The 13,450-nt window shown below is 43.5% G+C and overlaps 1 protein-coding gene across 1 annotated transcript in view; it reads left to right on the top strand.

Annotated features, from left to right (window-relative positions):
• Positions 1-11,924, top strand: part of LOC147669133 (condensin-2 complex subunit G2-like) — a 399,698-nt gene extending 387,774 nt beyond the window's left edge. The window contains exon 28 of the mRNA XM_086948201.1: positions 11,642-11,924. Within this exon, the coding sequence (XP_086804327.1) occupies positions 11,642-11,693 (52 nt within the window). The 3' untranslated portion in view covers positions 11,694-11,924. The remainder of the gene's footprint in view (positions 1-11,641) is intronic.
• The last annotated feature ends 1,526 nt before the right edge of the window (positions 11,925-13,450 follow it).

The raw sequence follows: 13,450 nt of genomic DNA on the forward strand, positions 1-13,450 counted from the left end.
TAAACAAAAAGCAACATACATACCTGTCTGAACAACTTCGTGCACAGTAGTGCACACGGCTGCAGGGAGACGCCACGGGCCATGTTGGACCTAGAAAAGACAGAAAAAGCATAAGATTAGTAAAATCGAAAAGATAGTTTACCTCAAACTGCAAAAGAGCCGCATATCGGAACCACTTTGTGCACAGCGGTGCACATCGCTGCAGGGAGACGCCACGGGCCATGTTGGTCCTAGAAAAGAGAAAAAAAACATAAGCTTAGTAAAATTAAAAAGATAGCTTACCTCAAACTGCAAAAGAGCCGCATATCGGAACCACTCCGTGCACTGCGGTGCACATCGCTGCAGGGAGACACCACGGGCCATGTTGGACCTAGAAAGGAGAGAATAAACATAAGATTAGCAAAAAAAACCAAAATGGCTTACCTCTAAATGAAAACAACAACAACATACATACCCGTCTTAACAACTTCATGCACAGTAGTGCACACGGCTGCAGGGAGATGCCACGAGCCATGTTGGACCTAGAAAAGAGAGAAAAACATTTCATTAGTAAAATCGAAAAGATAGCTTACCTCAAACTGCAAAGGAGCTGCATATCGGAACCACTCCGTGCACGGCGGTGCACATCGCTGCAGGGAGACACCACGGGCCATGTTGGACCTAGAAAAGAGAGAATTAACATAAGATTAGCAAAACAAAAACATGGCTTACCTCTAAACGAAAACAACAACATACATACCCGTCCAAACAACTTTGTGCACAGTAGTGCACACGGCTGCAGAGAGACGCCACGAGCCATGTTGGACCTAGAAAAAAGAGAAAAAACATTAGATTAGTAAAATCGAAAAGATAGCTTACCTCAAACTGCAAAAGAGCCGCGTATCGGAACCACTCCATGCCCAGCGGTGCACATCGCTGCAGGGAGATGCCACGTTGGACCTAGAAAAGAGAGAATAAACATAAGATTAGCAAAAAAAAAGCTTACATCAAAAGAAAAGAAAAAAAATACAAGCAAGCATACATACCATCGAAAGTAGTACTCAGTGACTTCTTGCAGAGACGATCAGCGCAAAGTGGCATTTACAATACTACGGCCATTTTCGGACTTGGGGGCGTGGTTTTGAGGTTCTGAGTGACAGACAACGTCACTGTCTAAAGAACAGCAAAATTTACGCCCCCAAATCCGAAAAAGACTGAGCTAAATCGGAGTGATGCATCTCTCCACCAATGGCTGGCCTCCGTTTAGGAAGCCAGCTAATGGAGGAGAGAGGGGAGGGGGTGAGTGGCGAGGCTAGGGTGGGAGATACCACCCTAACGTTTTTGGCCCGTAAGCTGGGGCATAGATTGTTTTCTGAAATGAGTGAAAATGAATGCTTCTTGTGAAATTTAAAATGCCTTCTACATTTTCTGCTAAATGGACATTGATGCCAACGTACATTACAGTTAAAATGAAAAGCAAGGGTGTACCAAAAAACCACAAGAAAAAATTACAGCTTTTCAGATCTGGCTCACACAAACTTGCACGATCTTTCTTCCATGCATCTTGAGTGCTGAAGTAGACAGGCTTCACTAAGACTTGTAATCATTCATGCACATGCAGTTATCCAAGTAGGAGAGAGATTACCCTAGTGAGTGACATGTAAAAAATGTTGTACAGCGTGATTGCCCACTATTAATGTGTGTGGGGATGCAGCCAAACATGGCAGTTGTTAGGTAAATTGTGCCCAGGAGTGCAGATGGGAAGAAAAGAGCCCTATTTCCAGCAATAGGGGTTGGACATGATGCCTCAATAGTTGAAGAGCTGAAGGAAGCAGCAGCTGTGAACTGAAGCTTTTGGGACTCTGGTAAAGGGGAGCGACCACCAGCCATTGTTGTTCCCTTGCATTTTGATACTGTAATGGTAGGTGAAAGTGAATCAAATGACTGATTGTAGGCTTGCACATGGGACGTTTTGGCTGTTGCTCTTACCCAGGGAAAAGAGTAGACACACTGAGTGTCTCCTGGAGCGCGTTGAAACCCTAGTGGAAGAAGTGAACCATGCAAAAAGCTAATCATGCGTTTATCCATGATATTTCTCCAGTTGAAAGATCTGTCTTATATTTCCACACAATGTATTCATTATGTGAATCTTGTTAGACAAATGAGGAAGAGTTATCACGGGAAAAAGGAAAACCAACGTAGGTGAGAGATGGAGCCAGGCACATTCAAAGCTTTATTTACTTATACTTTACAACACAGTGAGGCAGGTGGTCTGCCATTGGAGGTCCTCCCATTGGCAAAAAAAAAATAATAATAAATAAATAAATATATATATATATATATGTGTTTGCACCACAGAGCAGTGCACTCACGGATGGGTGCTATTAACGAGATAGTGCATTCGTGTAAATATCCGCGCTCACTCCCTTCTCCTTCTAGATACCAGGAAAGCACTCCACAGGAACTTCAGTTGCCATAAATTACTTTAATCCATGATTCAAAGGGATAAGTGTAACATGACGCGTTTCGGCGATGCCTTAATCATATGTTTTACAATGTATCATCCGAAACGCGGCCATTTTAAAACCAGGGTGGGGTAGATCACATCGTCAAACATTCATCACAATAGAAGACGAACTTGCTTTGGCCGATTCTCGGCGCCATTTTAAAGTGTCTCAATGTAACTTTATCAAGTGTAAATCACATTATTGCTCGCGAATTGTATTAAAACATAGTAATAAGTTCATACATTACTATTTCCATTAAAAACGTCAGTATTGACATTATTAATATAACAATTCTCAATTTCATATTTTTTATGGTGTGCTAAAACATTCGTAAAACAAAAGCATAATTTGATCAAGTCAATCGCGCCGTGTATCGGCAAATAGACAATAAAGTTTTATCGAAGAAAATCACGCCATGTATCGGCTATAAGCGAACACATTTTATACCAGAGACACACAATAAATAAGTCCGTGTGTATCAAATAAACATTTTCCAAAAGGTGAGCCCTATGTACACTTAGCACCATCACATAGTTTCAGTATAGCACAGTAACAAGAGCCCTCGATTACTCAGTCCCCCAAATGTACTGATAATTCCTCCCCTACGTTCATTCCCTTAGGGGTCTTAGTTCCAAGGTCTATAATATATCTGGATTCAAACCTGCGGAGCTTTCTTATCAGTACATCAGTACCGATGCGCAAGGGTACTGCTACGCAAAAATTTCCGGATCCAGTCTGACGCCTGGGGATATTCTAAGGTAAGGAATCTAATACTAACTACTGTTTCTTACAGATATATCGTTACCGAAGGTAAGTAACTTGTTCATTTCTTCTTAGTACCTGCCATCTTTTCTACCAAACGTGGTCTTTGCCTTACAAATGGGTCGATCTGCCATTTTTCCATCTTTTTCTCCTCTTCCTCATCTCCACCAGAGAGGAGGGGCCGCCAGCTATACTGGAATCTAGGCTTCCTGCTTCCTACAATTGAAAGGACAAAGTAGAGGAATCGCATGTGTTCAGGCTTCACTAGAGCCAAGAATGCAAGGTGCTAACCAGGCACACCATTTTATGTTGGGTTATTCTCTGTATCAAGATCTGCTCTGCCTTGGCCACAGAATGTCTTCCAAAGGATATCCACCCACTCTGAAGGACCTCTGCTTCTTCCACTGCTCCGACTATAGACGCTTCCGTACTTGACATCTGGTGGGCAGCCATGTAATCATACTTTGATACATTTGCTAAACCATGATGAATACGATTACTTACGCACAATGATGTATACTTACTTAGCCAGGACTGTGGTGCATGATTTCCATGTTTAATCTGTAATACTCAGTCCTGCTTCCAAAAAGGGAGCTGCTTTGCGGCTCATTCATAAGATAAGGAATAGGCGGGGATCTGTATCCATCTGAGGAAAAAGTTAGTTTTATTTTGGGAACAATATTGTTAGTGCATATATAATCTTCCTACAGCCACACTTCTCCACTAGTGGAGAAGTGTGGCTCACTGGTTAGAGCGGCACACTCTGAAGCAGAGATCAGGCCCGGGACCAGGGTTCAAGTCCCGACGCGGCAGGGTCTTGGGCTCAATGTCTGCGGACTCGATAATTCTCGCCTCAGCGCCTACTCTAATCATGGGTCCCACGCTGCAACTCTGGGTAATAGCTTGCTTAATCTCCACAACGGCCCCTACAATACTGGGATGCCTGGCTTCACCTTGGGGGTGCCCAGGAGGGGCATCTCACAGGGGATGAGCCAGGAAGGGTTCCACAGCGTTATACAGCGCGGGGACGCCCCGTTGGGGCAGCTGTGCGCTTTACAAAATACACTACTACTACTTCACCACCCTCTCCCCTCAAATGAGTTAATTCTGTGTTTAATACGGTCCCAAAGTATGCATTGTATGGTGGTAACTTGGCTATTGAACAACCTCTCTTTTTAGAAGATGTGCTTAGTGTATAGGGAATGTACCAAATCAGTGTGTGTACACATGCAGCTGACAGCAATTTGTTTTCTTCCAAAGTGGTGCACCACCTTAATTTGTTTTGGCCAATGCACAATACCTTAATCCTGCATCAGATGTACAAAATACAAAAGCAGAGATTTTCCATGTACTTCATATAACGTCAAATGACAAGCCAATGCCCAAAATGTACAGAGATTAAATGAAGTTCTCTATTTAACTTACGTTTAAATAAATTAATGAAATAAAAAGAATTTTTGTATAGCGCGATAGCTACCGTGAGGCGTCCTAGCGCTGCGGACTGGCGTATGTAGGTAAACGGTGAACGGTGGGGCCTAATCTGATTTATTAAATAACAGGGTTTTTAGCTTTTTACGGAAGGACAGCAGGTTGGGCTCTGATCGCAAATTGAGGGGGAGGGAGTTCCAGAGCCCTGCGGAGTTGTAGGCAAATGATCGGCCCCCACTTCTGACTCTCCGAATCTTGGGTACTGTGACGTGAAAGAAGGAAGCAGATCTAAGTTGTCTGTTGGGGTTGTAGGGGATGATCAGGGAATGATTAATGGTGGCCCCTTATTTCCAGAAGTCCCGATGGACGATGCACAGGCCCTTAAATTCAATTCTTTTCTTGACTAGTAGCCAGTGGACATCTCTTAGTTCTGATTTTATGGGGAGACGACGAGGAATCTGGAGAAGGGTTCGCATTCACAAAATCAAACGGGATAAAATGAGGCCCTGGATCATAACCTGCCTCGCCTTAAAGGGTAGAAGGGGAAGGATTTTACGGATGAGCCTGAGTATACCATAGCAGGTGGCTGAGAGTTTGGCTGCTTGGTGATTGAAGTTCAGAGACTTATCCAGCCAGGTACCCAGGCTCTTGATTGTGTCGTTGGATGTAGGGGCAGGTCCAGGACAAGGTGGCCATATGGAGTCAATAGAAGAATGCGGGGAGTTACCAAAGACCATCAGCTCAGTCTTGTCTCCATTCAGTTTGAGACAGGACGATGTCATCCATGAAGTAACTGTTTCTAAGCAGTTCCTCAGGTTACTGGGCCCGGGTTCGGGTTGGTTCAGAGCCACCACTAGCTGAGTATCGTCCACGTAAGAGATGATTTTTAGCCCAAAGGGGGCGGAAGATCTCAGCTAGGGGGCTCATATAAACATTAAAAAGTGTAGGGCTCCGGAACACCGCAGCTAAGAGGTTTGCTGGGGGAAGTGATTTCACCCTCGAAGACTTGAAAGGGGCGGTCAGACAGGAAGGACTCAAACCATGTGATTGCTTTTGCTGAGATTCCTAGATTGATAAGTCTGCGCAGAAGGATGTTGTGGTTTACAGTGTCGAAGGCAGCACTTAGGTCAAGGAGGATAATGGCAGCCGTACCTCCTTGATCCATGGTCTTCCTGGCCTCTTCTGTCAAAGCGAGGAGAGCGGACTCAGTCCCGTGAATGGGTCGAAACCCTGTCTGGGAGGGGTCGAGGAACACCGTCAAAGTTTTATTAACATGTTTCTCGAAGATTTTGCTTAGCCAGGGCAATAGGGAAATAGGTTGGTAGTTCCCTGGGTTCTTTGGGTCTAAGTTGTTTTTTTTAAGGAGAGCTTTGACCATGGCCGGTTTCCAAAGGGGCGGGACGATAACTGTGGTTAGGGAGGCATTGACCAAGTCAAGGATGGTGGCGAGATTGTGCGTGGAAACCATCCACAGGGAATGAGGGGGTGCTGGATCGTTAGTGGAGCCAGATTTTACTTGAAGCATGATGGATTGTAGTGTGGCTGAATCCAGAGGGGGGAGGTTTCCAAGAGAGGCTGAGGGTTGGATCCCTGGCTCAGTTGGCTCGGTGTGTGATGAGGGGAGTTGAGTATGGGGGAAAGAGGAGTAGATGGTATGAATTTTATTGTAGAAAAACTCTGCCAGATCGTTACAGCGTGATTGGGCATTGAGGGGGTTTTGAGGTTTTTCTGGGAGTTTGAGAAGGGTTTTTGCAATTTGGTATATTTCCTTGGGCCTGGAGGCGGCTGCACTAATTTTATTTTCAAAAAAAGTAGCTTTCGCGCTTCTGATTTCATTTTTATAGTTTTTTATGGCAGTTCTGTATGTGATTTTTCCGGTGGGTGAATAGTCTAAACGCCATTTCCTTTCCAGTTTTTTACATTGGCGTTTCTTGTCCCGTAAATCCTGGGAGTACCAGGGGGCCGTCTTGGTGCTTCGCTTGGATTTGGTATGTTTTATTGGGAGTACCAAATCTAATGATTGTGTTATCCATCTATTCTAGTTTCCATTGCCTAGTATGGGATCGAGGTTGCAGAGTGGTCTCGAGATTTCGAGGGTCGCTGCCCATTTGGTCTAGGGGAGTTTTGACCAATTGTGTTACCTCTGAGAAGTTGAAGAGGGAGAGGGGTGGGTGATTGGGGTGACCCAGGAGATGGAGACCAAGAAGTGGTCCATCCACGGTAGGGGGGAGGGGGTTCCTATTAGGAGGTTTGCACAATTGCTAAAAATAGTGTCTAGATGATCCTTGGAGTGAGTAGGTTTAAACACTAATTGTTGAAGTTGTATTGCTTCAAGACTGGTGGTCAATTCCAGGGCCGTGTGGTCCGTGGAGTCATCGAAATGGACATTAAGATCCCCTAGAAGGGTATAGTTAGGTAAGCTGCATATAGAAGAGGGCAGACAGTTAAGAAATTGTCCAATGGTCCCAGGTGGGCGATATGAGTATGCCTGAAAGAGTGCTAGTGGGGGAGAAGTCTAGGGAGAAGGAGAGGCTTCCACAGTTAGGTATTGGGTTGGGGGACCTGCGGCAGTCATATTGTTCTTTATAAATGATAGCTATGCCACCTCCTCTTCCTGTTGGGTGGTCTTCGCGTAAGATTTGATATCTTCTCGATAAAGTTTGAATGATATTGGGATCTGAATCAGTATGGAGCCAGGTTTCTGTCAAAAATAGAACGTCGGGGTTCAGTTCATCTAAAAGTAGAGAAATCTCTATAGAGTCTTTAGGAAGTGATCTGCAGTTCAAAAGAAACATGTGTCGCTGTGTGGTTTTGATTGGAGGGTCTGGGTGGGGCTGAAGACCACAATGTGGGCAGATTGAGCTTTGTTCAGCTGGGTTCCATGAGGAGAGGCAAGGGGCTGAAATCTCTCCCCTAAGTTTGAGTAGGCAATTAAGGCTGTAGCTTCTGATTTGGGTGGGAGAATGACCAGAGGTCGTGGCCTCTGGCCCCGGCCGGGCGCAGACGGGCTTTCCTTTGTCGCGCCTTGAGCTTTTTAGGTGTCTGAGATCTATGTCTGACGATCCCATAAACCTTGCATTTTGTTTTGCAAAGATAAGGTGGGTCTAAGGGCGTATCCATCTTTTTTTCAAAGGTAGTTATGAATTTCTTTTGAAATGAAAACCACGTCTCCTCTCTGGTGAAGAATTGGCTTGGTAGTTTAGTCTGCCCCGTTCCCATGATGCACTGGGCCAGGGACAGGCTGATTTGCATATAGCCAGGTTCTGAGCTGGGATGGTGCAGTGAGATAAATAACAGTGATGGATCAAGCCCTGATCTTTGGACTGGGTAAGAGTGGTCAGCTTAATTCAGACACTCTGTTCATCACCACCCCCTTTTCTGAATCGTTTTTGGCCACTATAGGTATGGCAGGGTATACTCAGACATGAGTCCCTTTCTCACTGCACCATCAGGATTCAAGCAAGCCGGGCCGAAGAAGGCTGAAATGCCAGAAACCGGTCCCCGGTAGCTTGTCTCCTCTCTGGTGAAGAATTGGCTTGGTAGTTTAGTCTGCCCTGTTCCCATGATGCACTGGGCCAGGGACAGACTGATTTGCATATAGCCAGGTTCTGAGCTGGGATGGTGCAGTGAGATAAATAAGGGTGATGGATCAAGCCCTGATCTTTGGACTGGGTAAGAGTGGTCTGCTTAATTCTGACACTCTGTTCATCACCACCCCCTTTTCTGAATCGTTTTTGGCCACTATAGGTGTGGCAGGGTATACTCAGACATGAGTCCCTTTCTCACTGCACCATCAGGATTCAAGCAAGCCGGGCCGAAGAAGGCTGAAATGCCAGAAACCGGTCCCCGGTAGCTTGTCTCCTCTCTGGTGAAGAATTGGCTTGGTAGTTTAGTCTGCCCTGTTCCCATGATGCACTGGGCCAGGGACAGACTGATTTGCATATAGCCAGGTTCTGAGCTGGGATGGTGCAGTGAGATAAATAACAGTGATGGATCAAGCCCTGATCTTTGGACTGGGTAAGAGTGGTCTTCTTAATTCAGACCCTCTGTTCATCACCACCCCCTTTTCTGAATCGTTTTTGGCCACTATAGGTGTGGCAGGGTATACTCAGACATGAGTCCCTTTCTCACTGCACCATCAGGATTCAAGCAAGCCGGGCCGAAGAAGGCTGAAATGCCAGAAACTGGTCCCCGGTAGCTTGTCTCCTCTCTGGTGAAGAATTGGCTTGGTAGTTTAGTCTGCCCTGTTCCCATGATGCACTGGGCCAAGGACAGACTGATTTGCATATAGCCAGGTTCTGAGCTGGGATGGTGCAGTGAGATAAATAACGGTGATGGATCAAGCCCTGATCTTTGGACTGGGTAAGAGTAGTCTGCTTAATTCAGACACTCTGTTCATCACCACCCCCTTTTCTGAATCGTTTTTGGCCACTATAGGTGTGGCAGGGTATACTCAGACATGAGTCCCTTTCTCACTGCACCATCAGGATTCAAGCAAGCCGGGCCGAAGAAGGCTGAAATGCCAGAAACTGGTCCCCGGTAGCTTGTCTCCTCTCTGGTGAAGAATTGGCTTGGTAGTTTAGTCTGCCCTGTTCCCATGATGCACTGGGCCAGGGACAGACTGATATGCATATAGCCAGGTTCTGAGCTGGGATGGTGCAGTGAGATAAATAACGGTGATGGATCAAGCCCTGATCTTTGGACTGGGTAAGAGTGGTCTGCTTAATTCAGACACTCTTTTCATCACCACCCCCTTTTCTGAATCGTTTTTGGCCACTATAGGTGTGGCAGGGTATACTCAGACATGAGTCCCTTTCTCACTGCACCATCCGGATTCAAGCAAGCCGGGCCGAAGAAGGCTGAAATGCCAGAAACCGGTCCCCGGTAGCTTGTCTACTCTCTGGTGAAGAATTGGCTTGGTAGTTTAGTCTGCCCTGTTCCCATGATGCACTGGGCCAGGGACAGACTGATTTGCATATAGCCAGGTTCTGAGCTGGGATGGTGCAGTGAGATAAATAACGGTGATGGATCAAGCCCTGATCTTTGGACTGGGTAAGAGTGGTCTGCTTAATTCAGACACTCTGTTCATCACCACCCCCTTTTCTGAATCGACAATTAAGGCTGTAGCTTCTGATTTGGGTGGGAGAATGACCAGAGGTCGTGGCCTCTGGCCCCGGCCGGGCGCAGACAGGCTTTCCTTTGTCGCGCCTTGAGCTTTTTAGGTGTCTGAGATCTATGTCCGACGACCCCATAAACCTTGCATTTTGTTTTGCAAAGATAAGGTGGGTCTAAGGGCGTATCCATCTTTTTTTCAAAGGTAGTTATGAATTTCTTTTGAAATGAAAACCACATCTCTTCCCACTTCCTTTAAAATCCATCCTCACCTGTAGAGATCCCCCTATACCCTTGGCGTAAAATGTGTGTGTAACTAAGAACCTAAAACATCAAAAAAGCTAAACAATTGTTTTCTTCTACATAAAGGCACAAATGAATGCTAAAAAATTTTTAGGGGAGAATTCTCTCTCTCTAAAAGTGATAATGATTCAACACATGATGTAAGACCGTTAGTATTTTGAATTTTAAAGACAATGCTTATGGTAGAGAACTAGAGTTACAAGAAAGTAATATTTCCACTGTGATTAAAAACGGGAGCTGCTTCTTTTTGAGAGTCGTGGGAATCCTACGTGCAGTGAAAATTGTACTATTTAGTCTCTTGACAGCTGCTGTTGATAGCCTGGTATTTTTCGATGATGCTAGGATGCATAATACTCTTGGTCATGAATCTGGGTATTGGACATGAGGCTTCTGGATGTGTTTGAGCATCTAGTATATTTATATAGATGTATATAATATATATATTGTAGTGTGTGTGTGTGTGTGTGTGTGTAATCAGAGCACAGTTTCTAATAAAGTCTGGCTTTAGTGCACTGCCTTTTTCTTTTGTAATTCGTGTTGTATTTCCACGGCGTCAATGTTATGTTGAGTGTATTTTACAATGCATACTTAAATAAAGGAAAGACATTTCCTTTGAACCATGTAGGTGTGCCAGATGAATGCTTCCTCCTCCAGATTAATATTTAAACATTCTAAGGGGCTGAAGTCATTGCCTGCAAGAAGGCAGTCTTCAAAGTGAGTCAAACTCCAGCAGCTCTAAAGGAGATGCCATGAGAAAATCAACACAAGATTTGAATCCCACCCATCGCTATGGGAGGGAAGAAATAAAGTAACCTTTTTAGAAAATGTGCTAACTTAAACAGAGATGCAGAAGTTACTGAGTCCCTAAGTGTTGGGCTGGATCTAGTACTTTATTTAAGCTTTGCTCACTAGGTGCCGGAGTAACTCCTGGAGTGGAGCCGTCTGGGCGCCAATATTGTGAGCAATGCCATTCTGTTACTCAACATAGGTTCAACCAGCACTCAGGATGTCTATTTTGATTTTTCCAAGTACCAGAGCTGTTTAGTTTTCCAAACATAGTTTAATCTTATTTTTTTCCCACATTTTATGTCTGTAGGGGTTATAATACCCAGTACTTAGATAGAGCCATGCATACCCAAGTACCAAATGTCTTTGTCTGATCCCCAGTAGTGTGCGTTCTTTGGGTCCTGACCACAGGTTTATTTCCCTGCACGTCAATTTTAAGTATACAGCCAATGGCATAGGGGATGGAAGTTCAAAGCCGTTATAGCCCGACAAGAGCGAGTGAGATGGTATCCTGGTTCCTCATTCTGTAAAGCAACCAACCAGACTGTCGTAATGTACTGTGAACCTTTAGCTCGTGGCCACATGCAGGAAAATACTTTTAGCTTCAATCTCATATCTGAAGCTATTTCTGTAAGTGATCAATCTGTGGGGAGGTAGATTGTCCAAAACAACTAGCAAAGGTAAGTAATTTGTACTTGGTCTTGTGACTTTTTGAAGTGTAAGGCTCTGTAGATCTTACATTTTTTGAATTGTTTGTTTTTCAGAGCACTTTTCCAGTCCTCGATGAAGATTTTGGATGACGTTATGCAGCCATGAAGAGACCATTCTTCAAGATTCAAGCTCAAATTTGGCTTCGCCGCTATGTATATTATGTTTATGTACTGTAAAAAAAAAAATACATTTTGTACTGATTGTGTGAGGATAAGTATGTAATTCAATTCGTATTTTTAAGCCCTGGCTTTTGATGCTGCTAAACTGAGGTGCTTTGTATTTTATTTTATCTGCTTGGTGTACATAAATATATATATATAAAAAACATGTACAGCTACATGGAAGATCATTCTCTAGAACTTTACTGGGTTATTGTCTGCACAAATCTACATAGTAACATTTGTGAGCGGTTACGTTCCTGGCAAGCGATGCAGAAAGTAAGTTACAGTGGTCCTAGCTTTCCAGTTTGACCATTGATGCCTTTTTTTCTTCAAGTTTATTGTGCGATAGCCTGCCTCAATTTCAACTAGGATCTGCCAACTACTACATTTTGATATGGTCTACAGATAATTATATATTTTCGAAACAAATCAGTTTATTCAACGTAGTAAAATTTCTTTTTTGCTTCGTTTCCCCAAGTACACCTCTCTCAATATACCTCTTTGCCTTCCAGGAGTACTATAATACACTGCCCTAAGTTGATCACACATCAAAAATGTTTTCCCATTGGCCTATTTGAATATCGTCTCTGGTTGTCAAACTGTAGCAGTTAAATGAAAATACTCGGAAGTCAAAATTTGCAATGCAATTTTCCCCCTTTTCAGTAGGCCGAACTTGTGCCTGTCTTCATAGAAGCATAGTTTAGAGGGCATTTGCCAAAGTCTCCTGGAGTACAAAATACATCCTTCTGAAAGTTTTTTTGATTTTTCCCAGAGAACTTTGAATTGTTTACTCTTCCATCTTCCGCCAATGATGTCTTTGACACGTTTGCCCAGATACTGTGTAGTGAAAGACGCATCTTTTTTGTTCAGACTACGTGGGTCTCCGCAAACTGGTCTAATATTTCTTCTAGAACAATTGAGGTTACATTCATGTGCTCAAGGCAGATTGCAAAATCACATTTTCTCTGTCTATTCAGTGTACTGGCCTATTTGGACAAAGCAAATAGGGCTGTACAAAAGCAAATAGGGCTGTACAGTGTACCAGATATATATATATATATATATATATATATATATATATATATATATATATATATATATATATATATATATATATATATATATATATATATATATATATATATTCAATGTAAGTATGTTTAAGCCTATTTACAATTGTTATATGCTGATCTTATCCCTGTGATGTTACCCCAAATCTTGTGTACCTTTTTTGACAAATGGCCGTTCTAACTTATGTGCTGATTTCTCTTTAATTGTTTTTGTTTGTGTATACATTCTTTGGGATATTCTTAAAAAAGAAAATATGATGTTTAAATTGAAGTCAGACGAGCTTGCCCTTTGAAAAGGAGTGTGAATAGTTTAATAATCTGGCTACTGAGTGTAGGTAGCAAGATGTCCTTCCTAGAAAGGGCAGGTCTTACGGAAATCTCCAAGTTGGGTCTTTAAGAGAGCTCATTTTATGCACTGAAATTAGAGCTGCCCTTAAAACTGATCAGTAGCTAGTAAAAGTGCCTCACCATCCATTCCAAACCACCAGAAGTCTAGGACCTTGGGGCATGACTTTTTGTGGCAGGAAATCGAACTTTGAATGTATGACCAGCTATATGTTCAAGGTCCTCAGCAGGAGTATCTTCTCACTTCCATTTTGCTAATTTTTAATTTTTTCCTTCCAAGTTTGCC

Source organism: Lissotriton vulgaris, unplaced genomic scaffold (genome assembly GCF_964263255.1).
Source record: "Lissotriton vulgaris unplaced genomic scaffold, aLisVul1.2 SCAFFOLD_836, whole genome shotgun sequence".
In the NCBI taxonomy this organism is placed as follows: domain Eukaryota; kingdom Metazoa; phylum Chordata; class Amphibia; order Caudata; family Salamandridae; genus Lissotriton; species Lissotriton vulgaris.